At 44.5% G+C, this 25,354-nt stretch overlaps 3 protein-coding genes across 11 annotated transcripts; 1 reads left to right on the forward strand and 2 right to left on the reverse strand.

The window, feature by feature from the left end:
- Nucleotides 1-717: 717 nt before the first annotated feature.
- Nucleotides 718-7,746, reverse strand: LOC117851369 (uncharacterized). Of its 7 annotated transcripts, none has more exons than XM_034733186.2 (13): nucleotides 7,530-7,746; nucleotides 7,159-7,237; nucleotides 6,626-6,683; nucleotides 6,067-6,124; nucleotides 5,509-5,604; nucleotides 5,314-5,413; nucleotides 4,244-4,372; nucleotides 3,676-4,147; nucleotides 3,182-3,239; nucleotides 2,781-2,876; nucleotides 2,586-2,685; nucleotides 1,802-1,930; nucleotides 718-1,618 (listed from the first exon to the last, which is right to left on the reverse strand). In XM_034733186.2, the coding sequence occupies exons 2-13, from the start codon at nucleotides 7,191-7,193 to the stop codon at nucleotides 916-918; spliced, it is 2,034 nt and encodes a 677-aa protein (XP_034589077.1). In that variant the 5' UTR covers nucleotides 7,194-7,237; nucleotides 7,530-7,746; the 3' UTR covers nucleotides 718-915. The 7 variants fall into 7 exon arrangements, with proteins under 7 accessions (XP_034589077.1, XP_034589070.1, XP_034589083.1 ...); XM_034733179.2 differs by having other exon boundaries at nucleotides 7,159-7,243; nucleotides 7,530-7,745; XM_034733192.2 differs by having other exon boundaries at nucleotides 3,676-4,069; nucleotides 7,159-7,243; nucleotides 7,530-7,744.
- Nucleotides 7,747-8,427: 681 nt separating this feature from the next.
- Nucleotides 8,428-17,166, forward strand: LOC117846940 (cytochrome P450 89A2-like). Its single transcript, XM_034728067.2, has 3 exons — nucleotides 8,428-8,669; nucleotides 16,509-16,686; nucleotides 16,735-17,166. Exons 1-3 carry the CDS (start codon nucleotides 8,428-8,430, stop codon nucleotides 17,074-17,076), a joined length of 762 nt encoding a protein of 253 aa, XP_034583958.1. The 3' UTR covers nucleotides 17,077-17,166.
- A 6,089-nt stretch (nucleotides 17,167-23,255) lies between these two features.
- On the reverse strand, nucleotides 23,256-25,154 carry LOC117866169 (probable receptor-like protein kinase At1g11050). 3 transcript variants are annotated; one of them, XR_004642785.2, is made up of 3 exons: nucleotides 24,124-25,154; nucleotides 23,514-23,821; nucleotides 23,256-23,397 (listed from the first exon to the last, which is right to left on the reverse strand). XR_004642785.2 is itself a non-coding variant. In XM_034750334.2 (2 exons), the coding sequence occupies exons 1-2, from the start codon at nucleotides 24,874-24,876 to the stop codon at nucleotides 23,696-23,698; spliced, it is 870 nt and encodes a 289-aa protein (XP_034606225.1). In that variant the 5' UTR covers nucleotides 24,877-25,154; the 3' UTR covers nucleotides 23,256-23,695. The 3 variants fall into 3 exon arrangements, 2 of the variants coding, with proteins under 2 accessions (XP_034606225.1, XP_034606214.1); XM_034750334.2 differs by having other exon boundaries at nucleotides 23,256-23,821; nucleotides 24,133-25,154; XM_034750323.2 differs by having other exon boundaries at nucleotides 23,256-23,821.
- Nucleotides 25,155-25,354: the final 200 nt, after the last annotated feature.

The raw sequence follows: 25,354 nt of genomic DNA on the forward strand, positions 1-25,354 counted from the left end.
CCGAGGTCGGATGCGCCCGACCCCTTAGTCCCGAGGTCGGATCCGCCTCGCCCGACCCTGAGTCCTGGGGTCGGGAGTGTCCGACCCCTGAGCGGAACGTTGGAGTAGTCCGAGGCGAAGTCGAATCCGACGTGTAGTCGAACTCGAACTGGTTGACTTTGAACGTCTCCTCCTCCTCCACTTCCAGGAGGAGGCTCCCGCCCGTCGAGAATGGCCACGGCAGCGCAGGTCTTGCAAATGAAAATTCTTTGAAAACGAACAAACGTATAATAACGTGACAGCAAGTTGGAGGAGGCTCCCGCCCGTCGAGAATGGCCACGGCAGCGCAGGTCTTGCAAATGAAAATTCTTGTTCAAAGTTCAAAAATGGTACGAACAAACGTATAATAACGTGACAGCAAGTAATGACCCGTAGCAACGCACGGGCATTTCTGCTAGTTAATTTTTAAATTGGAGTAGATTTCTAATCTTGTATTTCGTATGTGAAAAATTATTCACAGCGCATTCCTATATCTATGTCGAGCTAGATTCAACCCAAAACAGGACATAAGAAAGTCTCTGTCCAGTTGGGAATTGGGATGTTCGGCCTTCCGAAAGTTAGGAAAAGTTGGTTTCTGGAAAGGACCTACATTCCCTCAAACCCAAAGCGTCAAACCAGCAAGTAGTTTAAACAAACTGAAAATAGAAAACTGCCCTCCAAACCAGTGAGACAGTGACATTTAACAGAACAGAATTGCAACTTATGCAATATAAAAATTCCATCCAACACGCAGCGAGCTCCTTATACGTGGAGCTGTTCGATTATAGGAAGACAGCATCAAGTTTGTACCTCAGTTCATCATCTCCTGGTACCAAAAAGGTGCAACGGAGCAAGCGCAATACTTGTAGTTGCACTGTCTAAGTGACGATCTTCATTCTATATGAAGCTACTGCCATGCAGATAAAGAGGAGAATCGATCATCAAGCCATCACAGTAGGACATGTCCAGAAGATCTGATGCATCCGCCTCATGTATCTCCAGTGAGCATGGATCTGGGGTTGCCAATGAATGAACATCATTGGGATGGTTACTAGCAGCTGTTGGTATAACCACATCCACAGGTTCTGATGCAGCATTTTGTGGAATACCTTGGCATACATCTGACGGAGAGCTATTGTCACTGGCTGGAGTTGTTTGTTCCATTTTCGGGGGAGGCCTTTGACAACTTGCTGCAGCGGTGCACACCTTGAGCTCCACTGGGGTCGACAGAAAATCCAGTTTCTTTCTTGCTCTAGCTCGCTGCTTTGATTTTGCCATTATCTTTTCAGAGACTTTGGCTGAATGAGCATCAAGACCTTTAGGATAGATGCAGTCGGAACTTTCCTCTTCTGATGTATCTGCATTTTCATCAAGTTCTGAGAGGTCACTTTTAGATTTGGGTCTTGGTGGTAAAGATGATGGTGGTCGATTTCTCTCAGATGAACCCTGGCTGTCCTTTGGAATATCTGACTGACTGCTCTCTGGAACTGATATATCTTCTTTCAGGTCTGTAATTTCTTCGAGCCGTCCTGAGGCTAAATAATAATTCAGTTTTCCTTTCATACGACCTCTCCAGTGTTCTTTGAGTGCATGATTTGTCCTGGTTGCACATAAAAGGATTTTTAGTAGAGTAGAGACATACTGAATTAGTATAAACGGAAGGATGAAAAACAACAGTAACTGACAAAATAAGGGAATATTGGATGCAGCATAAACTGACGAAGGTGTCAGTGTGCAAGTTTTTTCTCTGTTTTCTTTTACAGTAAAGATCATCCAATCGTACCTCCCTGGGAAATGTTTGACCATTTTAAGCCACTGGCTTCCATATATTTGATGGGCACGAATCAATTTTAGCTCCTCCTCTTCAGACCAATCCTCTTTGTTTATTGCTGGGTCAAGACTGCGTGTCCATCTGTATTGAAGGCCCATCAGCACAAAGTGAAAAAAATATTCGCAGTTCTAATGAAAAGTTGAATGCAGAGTGTGAATGCATACTAGATATTCTCACTAGTCGCTAGTCAATACTCCAACCCATAAAAGGAGATTTTGTAATTAAAGAAATGAAAAGTGTCAAATAGGATCATTAACGAAGTTTTTTCTCTCTCAAACACACAGGAGACCTGTGTATCATTGTATTAACAGGAGAGCTACAGTTTTAAGAACTTAAACACCTATTACATATCAAAGACGACCCGACCTCAAGAAGATTGTATTTGGAACCAATTATCTTACTTTGACACGCAGTTCTCCTGTGTTAGAAAAAAAGAAAGTGCAAGCATCCAGTTTTGTTGCTCGAGATCAAAATCTTTATAAGCACAGGTTAACAGTGAACAGATGTATTGACAGAGGTGCATTTTCAGAGTAGAACAGTGGTAGACTGACAACTGCATGATGGTTGCAGCAGATTGTGATTGCAATGCAAGCTAAACATAGGCAACAAAATGATGAACAAAAGAGGATGTCACCTATACAAGAAACTAATTTAAGATCAAATAAATATAAACTGTCACATGTAGAAATACAAAAAGGAACAAGCAGTACAGTACTATAAACCAACAGTTAATTACCTTATTCGGCACTGTTGTGCATTTCGGCTAGGTATAGCAGATGCGATAGTTTGCCAGTTTTTCAGCCCATGTTTGGTAACCATTTTAGTGAGAATTTTATCTTCCTGGAATAAAATACAATTTCGTTTTCTCAGTAGGCATGATGGAACAAACCCAAGCTGACATGGTTAATAAAAAATTATGGTTGATAACAACTTTCCTCTGCTAACCATCTTCCTTTGGTCGTTTCAGAATTTTTTAAACTACTTCCCTCCTTGAAGCAGTAGCCATTTTTCTTGCATGGTGGTCCCTCTGCTTGAAATAAAGCCAAATCTAAATACATAAACTCTACACTTCTATTCTTCAAAGATGTGAATGTAACAATTAATCAAATTTAACCTATAGGAGAGCATTTGATAGTGTTATATGAAAGCTAACCATGATGTATCAGTAACAGGAACAGCAATACAATCATAATGATGCAAGAAGATATCAGATATCACATAAAACCTATTATACTACAAAGTACCCTACTATATGTGTATCATCAATGAAAACATCATCCCACTACTTGGACAAACGAGCAACCGATAATGAAGATGTATTCTAACTACTACCTGTCTTTCCTGATTCCATTTCTTGACGACATTTGACGGTTTCAGGTGGTAAATCACTCTGCAGCCATAGTTAAAAACTGACATAAGAACTTGGATAACATTATATTAACACAAGTTACAAAACTACCAAGAATTAAATGCTGACAAAATCATTTAGGCAGATCAGAAATTAGTAACAAAATCAAGATTATATAAAGAATTAAATTAACCTTTTCTAATGAATCATGTGAAAGCATAAGCAGTCATAGATGTTCTATTACATCAAAAGATGCATGCACAGTAAGCTTTTGACAGCGAATTAAAATGCATGGTTTTCATCGGTTAAGGTTATGTTCTACAGTAATGCAACAGTTGATCCAGAATTACTGTTGTCTTCAAATCCATGAACTAACAAAGGCCTTTCTTTGATGTTTGGTACTCCTATAAACAGATCAGTAAACATAAAAAACTTGAAGTGCATAAAACAACAGCAAAGCCTTGGTAGCGATGCCCACCTTGAGCTTCACTGGGGTTGACACCGAATCCAGTTTCTTTCTTGCTCTCGCACACTGCTGCGGTTTAGTTATTATACTTTCAGAAACTTTGGCTGAATGGGTATCAAGTGCTTTAGCATAGATGAAATCAGAGCTTTCTCCTACTGAAGTATCAGCATTTTCACTTAGTTCTCTGATCTCTTGTTTAAGTTTGGACCTTGTAGATAAAATTGACGAAAATTGACTTCTATCAGATGAAACTTTGCTGTCCTTTGGACTATCTGACTGACTGCTCTGCAGAACTGATAGATTTTCATGAAGGTCAGGAACTTGTTCAAGCAACCCTGAGGCTAAATATGAATCCAGTTTTCTTTTCATAGAACCCCTCCAGTGTTCTTTGAGTGCATTATTTGTCCTGGTTGTACATGATGTCAATAACTTTAGTGCCACCCTCACAGTAGTTTGAAGAGGGTATATGCATAATGAGCTCTCACTAAGGAAATAATGAAAATCAAAAGACAAAAATGGTAGCTAACAGAAGGAGAGGTGGTTTGTCTTTTTTTTTACAGGTGAGACCATCCATTCATACCTCCCTGGGAAATGTTTGACCATTTTACACCACTTGTTTCCATATATTTGATGTGCACGAATCAATCTTAGCTCCTCTTGTTGCGACCAAGCCTCTTTGTTTATTGCTGGGTCTAGAACGTATTTCCATCTGCGTTAAAGGTCCATTAGCACAAAAGTGAAAAAAAAACATTAAGTAGCTAATGAATTCGAATGCAGATTGTCAATGCTATACTGGATGTTCCCACATCACTAGTCAAATTTATTAAGGCTTCTAATATATAACAATGATTAATGAAATTAATAGTGTAAACAACTTCCAGGACATGTTGTCTAAGAAATCTGTAATGCAGTTTTTTTTTTCTTTTTGACCTTTACACCCTTACCTAGAGAAGTCCTGAAGCAGTATGAGTGTGGAAAAGATCATATAAGGTGCCAAACAACTTACTCTGTTTACACTTTACAACAGAGGCATCATATTTTCCACTTAGGATGATGATAGAAGATGGCATATTCCCATAATAGTTTCTATTGCAAAAGTTGCATTGCAATATATGGAGAATCATGATTCCTAAGAACAACTTTTGTGAATTGTCACGAGCAACCATCAGGTGTGTCACTTGGAATAGAAATCTTAATAAGATCAAACTAGCAGTGGCCATAACATGCAACAATATCGACATAGAAGGCTATGGCCGCTACAGCATAGAACAATGGTAGGAGGACAATTTGCAGCTGCTGACTAAATATCACCATGGTGGTCACAGCAGCTTGTTCTGGTAATGCAAGCTAAACTTAGCACACCAAATTATCAAAACAATAGCATATAAGGTAATGAGCATATCCCAATTGGTGGAAGGTGCGGGTGCACACACCCACCGACAAGATTCGAGTCCTCTAGCTTGAATTTGGTTGCCTATTTCTTTTTTACAACGCCACCTAGTTCCTCTTAGGTTGGTCGATTTTTTTTTAGAATAAGAGGATATAACATGCCGAATATAGTAATTCAAGATAAAATGGAACAAATGTCGTCACGTTCATAATTTTGTTTTTTTTAAAAAACAGGTATGGTGCAAATAATAAGTAAATTACCTTGATAAACATGCATGTGCATTTCGATCAGGTATAGCACATGAAATATTATGCCAGTTCTTTGTCCCATGTTTGTGTACCAATTGAGTGAGTAGCTCATCTTCCTGGAAAAAACAATCAGTTTCTTTCTCTTAGCAGACAAGATGGAATAAAAAAGAAAAACCACACGAATAATAAAATTATAGTCCTAAAAACTTTCCTCTGGTGACCATCTGCATTTGGTCCTTTCAAGATTTTTTAAACTACTGCACTCATTGAAGCCGTGCACATTCTTCTTTTGAGGTGGAACCTCTGCTTGAAACCAAAAAAATGATCTAAACACATAATCCATACACTTCTATTCAATGAATATGCAAATGTAGCAAAGAACAAAATTACAGCAATAGGAGACAGGTAATACTTGATAAATAAATGCTGATGGCACTATATTTATGAATGCAAGCATGAGCCTGAAAGTATCATATAATAAAGTACCTAACTGCATTTGAAATACAGATTAGACTTAGACGAAGGTTGCTCATTTGTATATCACTATATCTTTGTATATAATGCTTGAGGAAATCAGGTGCCACTTTAGACGACCTTTTCTAGCCGAAAGGGAGCACAGAAATTGTATGTGAGATGATGTGGACATGGCATGCATTGCCTTTCCTGGATTGGGGCATGTGGAAGTTTAACCATGGATCGTTTATTCTCTCGAGCAATTGAACCATGGTGTGTCAAGGACCTAATGATCAATCAACAAGCACCTACCTGTATTTTCTGATTCCATATCTTGCCAATGTTTCGAAGTTTCATGTGATATATCAGTCTGCAATCACAGTTAAAAAATGACCTAAGCACCAGCATACCATTCAATTAACAAAAGTTATAGAATTACCAGAAAACTAACTAACTAACCATTCAGTTGGATCACATAAGTGGGAATAACAAAATCAAATTATATATATAAATTATTGAATGCACCTTTCTAATGGATCAGGCAAAGTATAAACATGCAGACATGGCATAAGTAGAGTTCCTCACAGGTTGCTTTTGTTACAGTAGCACAACATTTGGTCCAGAGCCTTATTATTGTACCAATCAGGTAACAAAAGGTATTCTTGATAGTTTGGTATGAATAAATAAAAAATAATAGATCCAAGATTGTGCTCATTTTAGTACTTTCTTGTTTTGGTGTAAACAGAGCTTTCAAATTCATAACAAAATGGTTCAGATATGTCAAGGAACAGCTCCCTGCCAAATGTAGTACAATAGATGTCCATATATGGAAACACAACTATTTAGTAGCACTGGATCCATGTGGCATTACCATGCCTTCAGCAACCGCGTTGGAGTTGCTCAAGTGATTTGTTGAACTGAAGTCCCTCCTAAAAGAGGAAGCGATAATCAAGTGAACATTATGCAGGCGGTCCTCTTATAAATTTTGCAGTTCACAATGTCAATTTCGATTCTTGGGTTTTACTTGTCAGCAAAAAGTATACTAAGAGTAAGAACCCATTATATATTGCTGAAAAATGAACTGCAACAGTGTGCTACTCCCTCCGTTCCAAATTATAGGTCGTTTTGGCTTTTCTAGATACATAGATATTATTATGCATCTAGACATAGGGTATATCTAAGTGCATAACAAAGTTTATGAATCTAATAAAGTCAAAACGACCTATAATTTGGGATGGAGGGAGTAGTAATGACTAAATGCATATACTCAGCTTATAACGTTAAGCTGAAGCCCCCATTTTACTGAAGCAAATCGCCACCAGATTCTCAAACAATCAAGCTCCAGGTGGAAACTGCGCTCCCCATACGAGCATAAATGCTGCAGAGGAGGATCGGATAACTCACCGCTGCCTTGGCATCCCATCGCTACTCTGCTCCATGGCAGCGGTCAGAGATGAGGCTCCGATTCCACCAGAAGCATCGCCTGAAGCTGGGATCAAACAGATGGTTAGAGATTAGAACGGTGACACATCACATTTACTAGCGCATGGTGGTTAAGACTTGAAGTTGACCCCCAATTATTCTTTTTTGGGGAAAATAAACTGGCAACAGCACTACTCCACCGCGGCCACCAAATCGCTGCAGTGATGCACGCATGATTGCTCACGGAAGAAGGAATCGATCCAGGTCCAGGCGGATCTGCATTTCCGGTGCCAGTAGCGGGGCGGCGGCGGCGGAGGAGAGCAGCGACTTGGAGCGAGGAGTTCGAGGCGGACCTGCTTCGGTGGAAGGGGCGCTCGGGCTCGGCGATGTGCTGGGCGCGCGGTGCGATCCTGGCGAAGAAGGCTTGGTCGGTGATGGCGGGCGCCGGGGCGGGGCCGCGACGACCTGGCCGGCGGCGAGGTGAATTTGGGATGCGAGGGGAGGAGCAGGAGGCTGCCGGAGAGCATACGGTGACACGAGTTGGATTCGGATGGCGAGGAGTTCAAGAAGCGTGGCACACGCGCCCGCGCCAACTGTCCCGTAGCACGAGTGAGTGGCACCTCAGGCAGGCCCGCGCGGTCAATTTCCGCTGACTGGAAGCTTGGACGAGCCATTTTTACGGCGGTAACTTCTCTCAAACGGACTCCAAGAACTCCCATCAATCACTCTTAATATACTTATCCATCCCAAATTATAAGTCATTCTAAGAATCTTGAAGAGTAAAAATATCTCAAGTTTGATCAAATTTATATAATAATATAATAACATTTATGATGTCATCTAAGTATCATTAGATTCTTTATCAATTATATTTTCATAGTATACCTATTTGATGTCATAAATCTTTATAATTTTTTCTATAATTTTAATCAAACTTGAGATGCTTTGACTCTCCAAGATTCTTGGAATGACTTATAATTTGGGATGAAGAGAATATTAATTAGCGAAAAAAGAATCCAGCTCCGGACTCACGCATATCCCCCGATCGCCCCGATTTTCCTTTCCCCACACCTTACAACCACGCGTCGCGCCTTGAGCTTCGGTGCATCGTCCCGCATGAGTCTCGAAGCTAGCTGCACAGACATGCAAGGCCACAAAATCGCCGCCGCCGTGCATGGCCGACGCGACGGGGCACCGTGCATGCCGACGCATGTGGGCAAGAGAGACACTCAGGGGCAGCCTCGCCCCGCTATGGGCGACCTAAACACGGTGCTGGCGCAGCTTGGGATGCACGCGTGCATGCGTGTCCACGCCGGCCACCTCCCTCGCCATTCGCACCACCTCGTACGCGCTAGCAGCAATGACGACGAAGTCAACCCGAAGGCCCCGCAGTTGGTTGGGCAGGCCCTGTGTCCCTTGCCATGGACGGTTGCCAAGAAGACCACAGCGCATGAGCTGTTTGCATCGCTGTACGCGGCGCTGGTGCAGCTCGGGTTGGACGCATGCGTGCCGCAACGAAGACCGTGAGGGGGAAGAGAGGGCAGCCCAACTAGATGGACCTACTTCTGATGGCGTGACCTATTTTGAAATATTGAGGAGGTAATTTTTTAAAGATTTGTTGTGGGTTGTGGGATGATAGTATTTAAGGAAACAAAATTTTAGAAGAGACAGTTTTAGGAGATAATGTTTTAGGAGACTTTTGAAGTTGCTCTTAACATACCATTGACTTTTTTTATTCATTTGATTATTCTTTTTTTATAAATATTTTTGCAAAATGATAAATTATAAGTAAAATTTAAATATTTATTACAGTAGACGTACTCATTTTATTTTATTTAACTAATTTGTTAAATATATATTGTTGGTCAAAAATTGTCAAAAAGTCAATAATGTCATATATTCAAGAATAGAGAGAGTATATTATAGGTGTGATGATAGTGGAGACAAGATTAGTTTGGATAGGGAAAAAGTATTTAGCCTAGTGGTTAGAGCACATAAGTACCATCCATCTGATCTAGCTTCGACTCCTTATGGAGCGAGTTAAACAGATTTGGAATAAAAAATTATATAAAAATATATGTTGGAGCTTCCCCTTCTTGCTTTGGTAAAAAGAAACATTAGTTTGGATAGCTTTCGTAGCATTTGATATGTTTTGATATAGAACTTTATACCGATTCGACACTATTAAAGAGGAGAGAGAAAATACAAGACATTCGTTTCATGCAATAAATTGATTTCTACAAAAAAACAAAGTTCAAGAAACTACATGATGAAATCCATTGAAAATAGATATAGCAAATATTAGACCTGAGCATCTGTCAGGCTTGAGTCGGAATCGGGTCGAGCTGAAAATAAATCAGATTTACATTTCGGACTGATAATTTCCGCCCACGACTATTCCACGATTGTTCTTGGGCTGATTTTTTTTACTGAGCTCGGATTTCCCTTAGGCTTCATTTGGATGTTGATATTAGGAACTTTGGCATTGAATTGGATCAAATACCAAATCAGACTAGTATTGGTATTGAGTTACAATACCAAAGCCATTGTTTGGATGTAGATAAAATTACTAGATGGAATCTTATGAGATAGACAAATCTAACTCACATTTGGATGTATATATCCTGGAATTAAGAATTGACTGCTCATCTTCACATCTTCTTCTCTCCATGACGCTCAGGCCTCATCGGAGAAAGCTGCGGGCCGTAACTTGGGTGCCGCTGCGATGAGCCATTGCTCGCCCGAGGCGGAGTGCGTCACCTAGGCATCGTCGGATCCCGCTTGAGAAGAAGATGGGGTGGCGCAGCTCACCAGCAAAGGGAGAGGGAGGGGTCGTACCGCCCGCATCCGGGGCAGAGCTCGTCCGCCCTCACCTTCCCTCGCCGGAGAAGAAGACGGGGATCCCGCTGGAGAAGAAGATGGGGCGGCCCCGCTCGCCTGCGAAGGGAGCAGGGAGGGGCCGCGCCGCCTGCATCCCGGGCAGAGCTCGCCCACCCACGCCTTGCCTCGTCGAAGAAGAAGATGGGGATCCCGCTCTGGAGAAGAAGACGGGCCACATCCAGGGCCGAGCTCGCGCCATCCTCGCCTTGCCTCGCCAGAGAAGAAGACGGGGATCCCGCAGCTCGCCGGTGAAGGGAGAAGGAAGGGCCGATGTGTCTTGGGTAGAGGAAGGGAGGTGCGGAACAGTTCACCGGTGAAGGGAGCAGGAAGCGGCCGCGCGTAGAAGGAAGGGGAGGGGTGCCGACGAGGGTACGGGGGAGGACGATTCCATCCAATACAGAGGCGGATGGCTCGGTATCGAGTGTGACGGGATGAGAGTGAGTTGAATGCCGGCTGGTATTGGGGTTGATTTCCAATTTCGAATTCTAGACCATCCAAACACTTGGCATTTGGAGCTACCAATACCAGTTCCAAATTCTGAGGCTCAATATCTACATCCAAACGCTACCTTATACTTTTATAAAAATAAATTAAAAAAAATGGCACGAACCAGCCAATTTTTTCAGACTTGATTTTTGGCTGACCAAGTTTGGCCCTACTCAAGTGTGGGCGGGCCAGAACTCAGCATGCTCGTGCTGGGTTTAAAATGTTCAATCTAGCAAATACCAAGGTAAGGCATGAGGAGAGAGTGGGAGGAAGATGATTTGGGGAGACGATAAAGATGATCGAAAGATTATTTTAGAGCTATAATTAGATACTCTCTCCGTTCTTTTTTAATAGTTCTATTTCATCTTGGCACAATGGCCAAGGAAAACAATCATGTATAAGCTATTCCTCGTAAACAAGCGATTAACCAAGGCCCAGACTTCTAGATGCTCAAATAGCCAATCTCGTATGGAAAAATGAAAGGTCACGCGTCAAACCGAGACAATCATTAAGTGGATGGGTAGTTAGATTGAAATAAGACTATCAAAACAGAATTTTTCAGATTTGGAAATATCCCTATCAAAAGAGTGAAACAGCCTGGATTCTCATTTCTGAGAATCCAAGCCTACGCACCTCCGTGATAGTCCCAGGAAGGCTATCACGTGCGAATCCTTGTATCAGATAGTATAAATCCATACCAACACAGAAATAAAGTAGCAACATAGTAATAATAGCATAAATATCTAGTACATCATCTCGGCACATGCCGGTACAAGTCCATCGGGACTGAATCATGAAAGGTAAATCATCCACGCAGAAGAAACATGTAGTATGCTGGACACCAACTTCATAGGTGACTTGAACGAAGGACCATCCCTAGTATTCACATCCATCATTGTTGAAGTCGTAGTCGGGCTCATAGACATGAGCACCACGGTGGGCGGCTGACGTGGGGAGCCCACGGAATCATCATTGAGCAACGGCGGAGGCATGAAGGCCAGGCAGGCAAGGGTCAAGGGCAGCGGCTCGAAGGCCGAACAGGTTCGCTAAAGAGGGAGAGAAGGGGTGGCAGCGCCCATGGCGGGGTGGAGGTGAAGGCGTCACTGGCGTGGTGAAGGCGTCGCTGGCCTGGTGAAGGCTCGCGGTATGACGGCTTGCAGACGGCGGCGGCTACAGCTCCTCCTCCTCAGCATGGTGACGCGAACGAGCAACTCCGACTTCTCCTCCCGAGCGTGGCCCGCGGCTCCGAGGCGGCGGTAGCTTCTCCCGACGCGGCCCCCCTTCTCCTCCTCCCCTCCTCTTCCCTTTTCTTCCTCTCGGGTTGGTGGCGGCAGCAAAGGGGAGAAGCCCCAAGGCTTTGGATGGGTGGAGAAGGCTACCGACCGGGGGTATTTATAACCCATGGCCGGGGCTAGGGCTGCGGGGAGCGGGCGCAGGCGTGGGCTTGCGCGGCCATTTATCCTCGACAGTCATGTTGTGGGGGCATGTGGCGGCCATCCCGCAGCGCGGAGGTAGGGTTTGCAGCCGTGGGTGCGAGGGCCGGTGGGATTGCAGGAGCAAGGCGGGGATCTCCCCACCATGGGAGCTGATGGAAGGGGGGTCATGGGTGCGTGCGCGAAGCTAGGGCTGCGGGGAGGCGCGCGGAGACGCTCCCCACGTTGTCGTGAAGCGGGAGAGGGTGTGTGACGTGGATGCCAATGAAGCAGCAGCGGCGTAGGTGCTCGGGTGAGAGAGGGAGGTGCCAGCGGGAGGAAGGGGATAAAGCTGACATGCGGGGGCCCTATGTCAGCGAGGGAGAGAAGAGGGGTGCGGTGGCGGCCTGGTGGGCTGGCTGGGCTGGTTAGGGGCTGGCCTGCCGATGAGGGAGAGGGAAGTTAGTTGGTTAGGCTGGTTTGGTCCTGTTGCTAGTTTGAATTTTAAATCCTATTCAAAATTCAAACTCACTCAAATAAAATAAAATCTAAATAAAATATGAAATCCAAACAAAGTCTAAGAAAATCGAAATCAAACTAGCACTCATGTTTTGAAAATAATTATACAATTTATTTAATAGGGAATTATATGAGAGATTAGAGAAGTTGCCATTGATTAACCAAATCGAGCACATAATTCAAACAAAAAGTTTTAAAATTTTTAAAATTTCACTAAACTTAATATTTCTCAATTTTGAGGAATATTACAGAAAGAAATGGAGGGAGTACTGTGTATTGGGAGCTAAGTTTCTTGGAGTATCTAAGGGGTGTTTGGATACTAGGTGCTAAACTTTAGCAGTGTCACATCGAATGTTCGGATGCTAATTAGTAGGACTAAACATGAGCTAATTATAAAACTAATTGCAGAACCTGTGCTAATTCGCGAGACGAATCTATTAAGCCTAATTAATCCATCATTAGCAAACGGAAACTGTAGCACCACATTGTCAAATCATGGACTAATTAGGCTTAATAGATTCATCTCGCGAATGAGACTCCACCTATACAATTAGTTTTGTAATTAGCCTATATTTAATACTCCTAATTAGCATCCAAACATCCGATGTGATAGGTACTAAACTTTAGCACGATGTATCTAAACACCCCTTAGTATGACATGCACACTGTTATATAGTGTTCGCATTATGGCTGTGTTTGGTTTGTAGCCAAGCCATGCCATAACTCGCCACAACTCCACGCCGCTGTTTAGTCAATCATTTGATTGATCACAGAAAAGTCTGGCGCGGCCAGAATTTGCCAGAGTGTTGCAATTCAATTTTGCGCTACAGCTTGCCAAGAGTGTGGTGGACAAATCGTCCGCCACACCTGCGGTGCAGCCAGAGCCTCGTTACGGCATCCTACAGCGGCGTCCAAATAGACCCTAGGACTGCACCTATCTTGATAGATCTGCTCTTGTTTACTTCCCTCCAAAATTCCAACTTTGCCATGTGTATGAACTCCCACTTTTCATTGTTGCTTTCAACAGCTTTCCATCTGGATAGTACTTAGCTCTTAAAGCTCTTGCACATAATGAGTTCGGTTCTAACAGTAATCTCCACACTTGTTTTGCCAAAAGTGCCTTGTTGAAGGCTTCAATATCTCTGAATCCCATGCCTCCTTGACTCTTTGGAGTATAGAGTTTCCACCAAGCTTTCCAATGCATCCTCTTCTGATCCTCGTCGTCACCCCACCAGAATTGAGATATGACTTCTGTTATCCCTTTGCAAATTTTCTTCGGGACGTTGAACACCATCATCGCAAAGACAGGTACGGCTTGAGCAATGGATTTTATAAGGACTTCTTTACCCCCAATGCTTAGCAACTTCTCTTTCCATCCCTTTGTTTTTCCTCTAACCCTGTCAACTAGATACTGGAAGCAGTCACTTCGGTCAGCCCCCACCAAAGCTGGTAACCCAAGATATTTATCATTTAGTGACTCTATCCTGATGTTCAGAGCCTCACAAACCTCCACTTTAACATCTACCTCTGTGTTGGTGCTGAAAAAAATACTAGATTTTTCATCACTCACCTTCTGTCCTGAGTTGGAGCAGTATCTGTCCAGCACGTTCTTCAGCACATCTGCATTTTCCTTATCTGCTTGCATCAAAATCAGTGAATCATCTGCAAAGAGTAGGTGAGAGATCACCGGAGCATCCCTGCATACCCGAACACCTTGCAATTCTCCCCTTTCCTCAGCTCCTCTCAGCAGGCTAGATAAACCTTCAGCCACCATCAAGAAAAGGTAGGGGGAGAGAGGGTCCCCCTGCCTCAACCCTCTTGTAGGACAGAAAGTTTCCGTCTCCAAATTATTTACCCTTACCTTGTATTTTACAGATTTCACACAGGCCATAATTAACTTAACCCATCTTCGATCGAAACCCATTCTCAACATGATCTTTTCCAGGTAACCCCACTCAACTCTGTCATATGCCTTGTGCATATCTAGTTTTACTGCACAAAAACCCTTCTTCCCTCCTTTTCTTTTCATAGTATGGATGCACTCGTAGGCCAACAAGATATTATCAGTAATGAGTCTCCCTGGCACAAATGCGCTCTGGTAATCACTAATAACATCTGATAGAAAGACTCGTAACCGGTTTGATAACATTTTTTATATTACCTTGTAAACCACGTTACATAAGCTTATAGGTCGAAACTGGGAAACCAGCGTAGGATTATTTACCTTTGGGATCAACACAATAGTGGTGTCATTCCACCCCTCTGGTATATTTGTCGTGTTTACAGCCTCCATTACTTCCAACACCAAATCTTCTCCCAGTAACTCCCAATATTTTTTATAGAATACCGCATGCATCCCATCTGGTCCGGGTGCCTTCAAATCACCAATTTGAAACAACACTCTCTTTATCTCCTCTGCTGTGAACGGCCTCATCAACTCCGTATTCATGTCCTGAGTGACTGAACGTTTGACATCTAACAATACACTCGGATCGGGATTGCCTACTTCTGATGTAAATAGAGTCTCAAAATAGCTTTGGACAATATTGCACATCGTACCTCCATCTTCGTGTCTTGTACCATTGTCATCCATCAGGCCCTTGATTGTGTTTTTCTTCCTCCTCTTGGTTGCGAAATTGTGGAAAAAACTTGTGTTTCTATCTCCCTGCTTGAGCCAATTTGCTCTAGCACGTTGGAACCAATGGATTTCCTCTTGTTCTAACATCAATTCCAGTCGTACCATGACTTCTTTCTGTGATTCTGTATTAGCAGCCGTCATTGGCCCCCCTTTCAACCTCTCAAGTTCCCTCTTTAGATCAGATATCCTTTTGGCCGGAGCCTTTAGGACATCTTTATCCCATTTGTGTAGTTCTTCATGGACATTGTTTATATAGAATAGGGCGACCAGGCCGTTCGTGCCAAGCGCCTAGTGTTTAATTGCGTGCCCATTCGCATGCCAGGCCTATATATGGACCTAATCAGGTCTTTTTTCCATGTGCCTCTAAAGTTTAGCTGGTTAAATTTTGCTGCTAAGAATTTAAATAGGTCCAGCGAAAACTCAGCTAAATTTTAACTAAAAAAAACTTTAGCCATATAGCTAGTCAAGAGTAGCTAAGACCAGCTAAATATGATCAAAGATAAAAATACCCCTACGGGTTTAGCAAAACTGCCACAGCATTAACTCATGAAGAGGGCCGCCAGCAATACAGGAAGGGTAGCATGGTCACTTATTTTCAACAACTAGCAATTACCTAACCTTTAGCAAGTTAAAAAGGCTTCAATCTTTGGTACAAACATTACCCATCTTTTGATCGGTAACCGCACAAATTAGTTTGCTTACCTGCATAGGAGTTATGGTATGGTAGATGGTAGAGTTACCACTCTCCTTTTCCTCCTCAGTCCTCCACACACTAAAACACATACAATCCTCGCAGAAATTCACGGTATTTCTAAGAGGATCACACAGATACATTATTCTTATTCACTTATTGCATTTTCATTTGTTATATGCAAAGCAAAGTTAAAAAGGAAACAAGTCCCACATATGTAAGCTCTGAAACTCAATACTGTTACAGGATGAAAAGAAACTGAAGAATCCCCATTGACCTAAAGCATCGTGACAATGCTTCACCAAAAAGCTCGTAGAATTTTAAAGTAAAATACTGAATTCACGTGACAATAAATCTGATAAATAGTGGAATGTGACATTACCTCTTAATATCTCATAAATAGTGCAAAAAATTATTTCTTTCCCCATTGCCATGTACTGTACCATTCTTTGATTTGTAATCGCTGCCGGTGGAGTGCGTTTGTGTTTCCTGTCCTACCTGTAGATTATTAGCCTGCATGTAAAAACTAACATCTCGTTTGTTTGGATTAATGTGTATTGGTTGAGTGTTGAATGATGGAATTAGAGGTATTTTACGGTTTATTTTAATTCGAATTAGAGAATAAAACATCGTGTCTCGACTGTCGATTCCCAGTAAGGGACGCTGTCAGATTCCCAGTGTTGTAAGGGACGCTGTCGATTCCCAGTAGCGCACTGCGAGTTCCCGACCCCGACGAGGATGACCGGCCGCTGACAGACACCGAGATGGTCAGCCTCTGCTCCGAGATCCTCAACGGCGGCACGGACACGACGGTCACCCTGGTGGAGTGGATCATGGCCGAGCTGGTGAACCACCCCGACGTCCAGGCCAAGGTGCACGACGAAGTGAAATCCAACAACGGCGGCGACATGCAGGCGATGCCGTAACTGAAGGCCGTGTGGACGGCGGCGCGGGAGTTCCGGCCGGAGCGGTTCCTGGACGGCGGCGAGGGCTACGGCGTGGACATCACGGGGAGCAGGGAGATCAAGATGATGCCCTTCGGCGCCGGGCGGAGGATGTGCCCCGGATACGCGGTGGGCATGCACCACGCCGAGTACTTGGTGGCGAGGATGGTGCGGGAGCGGGAGTGGCGGCCGGCGGTGGACATGGCGGAGGCGCTGGACTTCACCGTCGTGATGAAGCACCCGCTTTGTGCACGCATCAGCGCCAGAAAAATAAACCAAACTTATGTGCGTGTGGCTAAATTGGTACTGTACGTGTACGTGCATCATTAGTATACCAATGCCTCCCTCGACCTACCTTCCCGGGATCCGACCTCCCCTGCGGTGGCGGCAACCTGCCAATGTCTGGGCCCACCAACCTCCCTGGCGGCAGGCTGCCGATGTCCGGGCCCACCAAGGTGTCTTCCGTGGATAGGATCAGTTTCCTTCCCGGCGACACGCGCGCAACATCGTGTCTCGACTGTCGATTCCGACGCTGTCAGAACAAATGGCATTTATACACTAACCACATCACGCCACCAGAGCCAGTTGTAAGGGTGCCCCCGACTATGCTCCCCACCATGGTTCCAACCAACACCCCACCGGACAGTCCAGCAGGCCGCTACGTGTCGGGCGGCGGAGGGCTAGGCAGCGGCTGCTGGCGGGGTGGAGGAGTTGGGGATGATGACGGCGGAGGGGAAGGAGGGGCAGCAGCCGGCGGTTGGAACCGCCTTCTTGCGCCCCCTGCACGTGCCGTAAAGCATCGACACCGAGTCGATGTCGAGGTTGGCTTCGGTGAAGGCGCTGTACTCGCCGATGCTGCAGAGACAGCTGCGATCCGGGTTGTCTACAGTGTCCAGCAACGCCGAGCAGCAGTCTGGAGGAGGAACGGCTGTCAAGAATGTACACTGCTCCACCAGCCTTGCCGCAAGAGTAGAGTTGTTGCATTTCGACGCCATTCCTACTCATGTATGTCATTACTATCTACATTAATTAGATAGATGTGTTGTGTTTGTGGCTAACAGTTAACTCAAATGAAACCAACTAACTGCAAACCGACTACTCCAGCTACTTTCATTGATCTATGGCAAAAAGAATAAACTACTACTACTATAATGAACAATACTCCTTCCGCGGCGTGTCCTACGTATGTAATAAACAATTACATACAGATCCTACGCACTCCATCTTGTTTATTGGTCAGGAATGGAAACAATTGCATACCTCCTTTTGGTATCCTGACCACTGACGCCACGATGTCGCTGGGGCTGGCATGGGGTGCGAGTTGGGAGCTCGTAGCTGCTGCAGAGTCAGACACGAAATAAATATATGATCCAACAAGTCTTTTGCTACATTCAGCTAGTTCAATGCAGTGCGTGTAGGGGGTGGGTGTTGAAATATGCAATGCATACTTGGAAGATTCTAAACGATTGTGGAGATCTAAACGTTACCATGTATAAGGATAAGATCACGGCAAGGTAAGAAGGTTCTAGAGAATTGGAGAGAATGCATGAGCCATGATTGTCATACTTCATGGTGAAGTGTAGAATACTCTAGAACTAGATATTTTAGCATGGTAGAAATATAAGAAACTAGATAAGGATGAGGAGGGTTCTAGAGTTAGGATATTTTGTATTAAAGAGTGTGGAAGTTGCCACACGGCAACGCCACAATGATCATGAGCACCTATGAATAGAGGTGCTTCACTGCCTCCTAGCCGATTTCTCAATAGTGAGCAAGACTAATTATTAACATATACATGTAGAATGTAGTATAATTATTAGCATATATACATGTAGAACGTAGAATAATAGCCAATTCGCTCTTCCATCGGAATAGTTTTGCAAAACTCACTCAACCTTATAGCATCATCTTTACAGGTTTCCACCACAAGTATATACCAATCGTACTAGAGAAATGGACTAGCAGCTGAAAAATGTATGCAAAAAGCAAAACACTTGTTAAAAAACTGAAAAAGCAAAACATTTTTGGTTCAATATTTTTGCTTCTGCATTCTATAAAAAGCAAACACTAATTTTAGATACCAAAAAGAAAACACTTGTTAAAAGAGTGAAAATAAGTTCTTTTTATCAAAAAGAAAACACTTGTTAAAAGGGTGAGACATGCAAATATACAATGTAAAAATAAGACATAAGATTATACCTCATCACCAAACATTCTTTGTAGAAGTTTTATGTTTGGTATTTGATGTCCCTCTTTTATCATTCTAACTTCAGCATCCCTATCCTGAAAAAAGAACAAACACAAATTATAGAAAAAAATAATAATCACACAATCATATTGTACAAATCAAAATTGAATAGCAAATACCTTTATTTTTTTCCAATGCTTCACATAACTCCTAATCCTGTCAGCATCTTTTCTTTCAGAATGTATAACTCATCCTTTGTGAACTTGAGCTTGGGATTAGGCTCAATGTTATTTAATTTCATTAGGACCAAAATATAGGGCTTAAAGAACACAACATGCTTGGGAAGGTAAAAGTGATTCATTACTTCATGCAACATACAACTTGATATGGCCAATCTACATGACAAAATGGCAAATCTGAGAAACTCATCACAAAAGGGAGAACCTCATTGCTTTCAATAATCTGCGAGGAGTACTAGACCAGTCGATTAATCAAATTTACCAATGATCCAAACATGAGGAGGGTTTAATTGATCAATCGCATCCAACACTGTGGGTAATAGAGCCACACCTTGAAGATTTCACTTGGCAAAGGTTCTTCTCCACCATCCATCACATATTGAATCTAGAATGAACACAACCTCTAAAGGTAAGATCAATAAATTGTACTGCAAGATATACGGTGACGCAACAACAAACAAGCTACTTTGCCGCCCATAGTTAAAGGTGGTACAATGCAGTGTCAAGTTGGTGGCTCTAACAAGTTTGGATGCTAGGACCAAAGCAAACCACCAAAATAGAGTTTGAACCAACTATAACATGGACCCATTTATGCTTAGAAGAGCTGAACAAAACGAGCACTTGAGTAAATGAGAGGGGTGTCAGCTCGGTTGTGGCACCTAACGATATACAAAATCGAGGGGGATAGTAGTAGAAACAGTAAAACCAACCAGGCAACTCGAATCTCTAGATGATTCCAAAAACCAACTAGGTTCATCTCCTAGCATTAGCAACAACACATCCACGATTAAATGCTAGCGATATAAAGTGGCCTTAGAGGAAGGGCGCAGGACAACCGAACCGATGTGACCTAGCAAGGCGCGCAGTAAATACACAGCAAAATAGCCCGAAACCCCAACGCTCGCACAAAAAATCAACGCAAAATAGCCTAGATAGAGTCAGTAGAAACTGAAAATTATTTTGCCGTGGCTGAAGCAATATTAAATGTTCATGAGGCTTCGTGTATCTCTTATCAACTCAGGATACTTTAGCACCAAGACTTAATCATAGGACCATGTAACTTGTTCCTCTTGATTGTACGAAATATCTATATAAAAAATACTATAATTCACATTTTGAACCGGCATGGATACAGCATCTATAGGATAACTTCCATCTTGAGAGTTCTTTCTGAGTTCCGTATGATATCCGCGATCTCTCTTGATCAGTAACTCAATATAGAAATCAATCGGCTCTCTCAAGTTAGCATTGGTTGTGTCGTATCAACGATTTCTATGGAAGGCAGTAAGATTATATCTTGAGCGGTTATGTATCTAGGACCTTTGACACAAATTGATGCGTCTCTAACTCCATAGAGATTACTTCTCAATACAATTTCTTTCAAATTTAGTAAAATTTCTTGCATAGATTTTCCGCTCAGCTCAAATTGTCTTCTTTTCCTTCTATTTGGACAAGAAGTGATATGAAATATTTGACTAAGACTAGATTTCATTCCACTTTCCTATTTCTAAACAACAACTTCTCTCATAAGCTATTTCGCATTTTCAAAGTCATTAATTGCCCCGTACCACAACTTCACTCATCAGCTATTTCGCGTTTTCAAAGTCATTAATTGCCCCGTACCCTTTTTTATATTCAGATCAAGAATAAATGTTTCATAAAGAAAAGATCTAAGAATAAATAAACTCCACCACTTGATTTTCAACACTTCTTCATGCCATAGTTTGATCACTATCTCTTCACGAGGATTGCATCAATCTTTGTCTGTTTGTGTCGAGCACTTCAACCTCAAAATTTAGCTTGCATGAGTGAAATCCACTTCACAAGTCACAACTTTTCACAATAGATACAAGGATGACTAATCCTTCCCAGTATGAGCCTGTCCATGACCTTCGGTGCCTTAGTGTCAATCTCCTTTCTTGTTTCTTCATCATAGCTAGATTCTTTGGCATCAAGCCCTTGCTTGCCATTCACTTTGCAATCAACCCCTTTATCCAAATGCCTTCTTAAGTCCCACACGAGCTTGCCTTTCATTAACTCGACATTAGAAAACAATTTTACTATTCTGATCATCTTCTTCAAAGAATTATTATAATTCGAGGCCTTCACATGATGAATGTAGCACACTACTTGAAATAAATATGCTTGCATTTTCATTAGATTCAGTTTTACTTGATCAACCATTTTCTTTCAACACATAATGACCAATCTTTTGACATTTTCTCTGTTGCAAGCAAATCTTCCAATTGGAAGTACTTTATAGTCATGTTCCAAGCCTCCTTAGATCCATGCACCATTGCTTGTTTTCTCTTATCAAATATGCGACGCTCCTGCGCCCGCGGTTGAGGCGGCCACCGGACCGCTAGCCCATGAGCTGCCATCCTGGTGAGCCGCTGCCTGGCCGGCCGCCTGCTGCGCTAGCGCTTGGCTGGCTGCCGCTGGTCCGGGAAGGGTGCCATCCGGCCCAGATGCAGAGCCTCCAGCACCCCCAATCCTCGAATCGAGGTCAGCCACAGTCGATCCACTGTTTTCCCCACCCGGAGTAGCCTCCCTGCTCGCCGGCGTTGGGTGCCGGAGGGGATTCATGGCGTCGCCGTCTTTCTACCTGCGAGCGCGAGAGAGGGAGTGTGACTCAAGAGGGTGCAACAGAGGAAGCGCATCCTTCTGCCTGCCTGCGGTGGCAGTTTTAATGTAATTTTGGCGAAGTTGAGGGGCAATTACGTAACCGATGGGGTTGGCTTGCGAGACGGAGCCGCACGGAGCCACAAATTCCAGCTCGGTCTCGCGTGTTGAAAAATGGCTCCAGCTACACCTGGCTTCTCCGATGGAGCCATTCCTTTGAAGCCATTTGGCACAGCTCCATCTAAAACGGGTCCAGGAGCCGTTCCTGGAGCTATACCAAACTCACCCTATGTATCCTATAATGTGAGATGAGCACAAGATGCAAATATTTATATAGTTGGTTTTGTGGTATGGATCAATTACATATTTAGCCAGATTTTTGGAGCTTGTATTTTGTATATCATATGTAATTGAGGCTTGCAAAGTGGTTACACATGAACATAGGGAGGTTTAACCCGTTTTTCAGGGACCACCAGGCAGAGTGGAGTAGTGGACTGGACTGGAAAGGAAAGGACGTTGTTCGGTAATGGGCTTGTGTATTGGGCCGTCAAACAGTAACAACAATAATGAGCGGCCCACAAAATTACAGACCGACTCCCTCTCGGCCTCCCGGTGCGACCGACCTACGGAACCGTATGGATACCGCCTCCACGTACGGGTCCGTAAAAACAACCCTGCGCCGTAGATCTATACACGCATCCTCAAACGCATCGTCCAAAGCGCACTCCCGCGGTCCCGCGTCAGCTAGCTTTCGAGCTCTTCCCGGCGGAAGTCTGCTACCTCCGGCGGATCGCTTCGATTTGTAAGATTTCTTGCCGATTTCGATTCGCTTTGGTTTGGATTGGATCTCTCATCTCGCGCCGCCGCGGCTGCTCCACCGCTCCTCCCCACCCTGACCGCTCGCAGCTTGCCCGCCACCTTGCTCCCCACCCCGCCGCCGACCGGCCGCCTCATCCCCTCCCCGGATTCCCCTGCGCCGCCGATCCATCACTTTCCCCCCTCGCCCGCTTACATCCTGCCGTGCCGCCACCTCACTGCTTGCTCGCCCGATCCCCCCGCGCCGGCGGCGCCCCACCTCGCCCGCTCTCGCCACGCCTTCCGCGCGCACTTCCCCCGCGCTGCCAATCCATGCCCGCCCGGCCGCGTACGTCCCGCCGTGCCGCCGCCTCGCGGCTTGCTTGCCCGATTCCACCGCGCCGTCGGTGCCCCGCCTCGCCCCCTCACCCGCTCCCGCCACGGCTTCCGCGCGCAGTTCGCCCGCTGTGATCCCCACCCCGCCGTACATATCTATCATACTCTTGAACAAGTTGCCATTTCTTGGAAACCGGCTAAGGGTATGTACAACCCACAGACACCTTGTCATCTGTATCATGATGTCACATCACATAAAGACATCTAAATAGATAGCGCGTACAATCGTAAATAAGACTTGTGTATACTATTGTGTTGCTCGTTGAAAAAAAGTAAGATCAAGCATAAATAAGATGATCATAGTTACACTATCTTTTTGAAACATGAATATAAATGATATTCGAATATATTTATATTAATGTAATAGAACAAAATCCTAGAGTAGGCTTCTACGATGGCGTGCCCGACGTCCTGCATATGTACACAGCAGTTATTCTTCTGTCCATGTTCAAAGTTACATCATTTTAGACCTATCGAACATCTTCCACATTGTTCAGAATCCACAGCTGATGGGATGCCAAACTTACCATGTTGTACTGGACCTTTTAGAACATCTATAAAGGCTGGAGGCAGGTTGGGGAATCTGGATTTCAGAAGCTGCACAAGAGTGTCGACTCTTTCGATGCACACCGACATCTTGTCAAGTTCTGACGAACTATCCTTCATGAAGTTCCAGGAATGCCGTCCTGGGGACTTCTTGCTCTTTTCCTCAAAAATCCTTTGGTTCCATGCAAAGCTCAGTTTTCAAACTGAGAGAAACAAACATTTCCTCTATAGGAATATACTCCGTGGTTATAGCTTGATACAAATCTTCGCCCAAGCTAGCTCTCCCAGACTGCAAAGACCAACAAATTATTTACAGTGTTATCAGAATCTCAATTCAATCACTGTTGAATCGTTGAATCATTGTTGAACTACTAAAAGAGACTTCAGTCATATATCAGAAATCCAATGGGGTTTAAAGGTCAACCAAAATTTGCTATAGCCTACAAAATAGTCAATATCAGGACAGTCAGGAAGTTTATCTCACCAATCATCACAAATTAAGCATCAATATTGAAATTCCAAAACATACTACTTTTCCTGAACTTGCATGCCAACAAAATCAGCAAGTGTTGCGGAAACCATCAAGCTTACAGCCAGTACAAGAGTGATGAACGGGGCCAGCGGACCACTGAATGCCGGCGAGGCGCTGAAGATGCTTCCGGCTTCGCTGAACATGAGGCTGTGCCCGTACGGTAGCGGCCTGTCCGGCAGCTCCGGTACGTCCATGTCCCCCTCCAGCATCCTCAACGCGTCGCCGATGGTCGGCCGGAGCGCCACCATCACGTGCGCGCACAAGATCCCCACGAGCACGAACTTCTCCATGACCCCGCTCCGGGGGCTCCCGAAGTCCGCCACACGCGCGCATCTCGCCGTAATGCAGGTCCTTGACGCCGCCGCTTCCTTATTCCTGTAGATGAAGTCCTCGAGTGCGCTGTTGGGCATGAAGTCGTAGACGAGGAACCTCTGCTTCCCTTCCTCAATGTCATCATCGGCGATGCAGCAGCCGCGGAGTGGCACCAGGTTCCGGTCCAGGTCCGGGTCCAGCATCTTCTTGACGGCGACCATGGACCCATCCGCCAGCACGCCGCAGTAGACGGCCCCGAACCCGCCGCGGCCGACGAGGTTGCGCTCCGCGAAGCCATTGGTGGCCTTGGCGAGCTCCGCGAAGGTCAAGCCGGCCAGATCTGCAGGTGCCAGCAGGTGGGGAGGCAGCACCTGCAGCAAATCGAGGAGCGGAGACCCGGATCTGCAGGTGAGCGGAGATTCAGGAGATTCAAGCTGCCGCAGCTCCCTTTCCCCAGTTCTGATCCATTTTTCCGCTGCCGCTTTGTTCTTCAGTTGCATCGGTGGAGGATTTGGTGCAATCTCTGCTGTGAAACAGAGTGGGAAGCGACCGATCTCTCCGCACCAAAGCGCGCTCGTCACAGCGGATCCGCCAGCGCCGTCGTCGAGAGGAGACGATGCATACAACGCGTGTTTTACCGTTGGTTTCCTCTTGGAGCACGAGCGCTCGCCGTCGCCTCACGAGGCGACGAGGGGACCGTCTCCTCACCAGTCACCATACGAGGATGTTTTGTGGAAAAGTGGCAGGACGCAGACGGCACTCGACAACCCGTTGTACGTGCCCTAAAGCACAGTTGTGTGCTGTTTAGCAAGCGACCCAGCTCTCGTACTACTAATTCTCCATTAAACCTAATTATTTCCTGAAATAGAAAAACCCATGTTTTGGAAAATCAGATATCAGTGTGTTTCCAATTAACCATGTTTAGCCAATATTATTGTACCTTCCCAATAATATTGGTACTAATCTTTCCATACCAAT

The sequence above is a fragment of the Setaria viridis genome, chromosome 1, assembly GCF_005286985.2.
Source record: "Setaria viridis chromosome 1, Setaria_viridis_v4.0, whole genome shotgun sequence".
In the NCBI taxonomy this organism is placed as follows: Eukaryota; Viridiplantae; Streptophyta; class Magnoliopsida; order Poales; family Poaceae; genus Setaria; species Setaria viridis.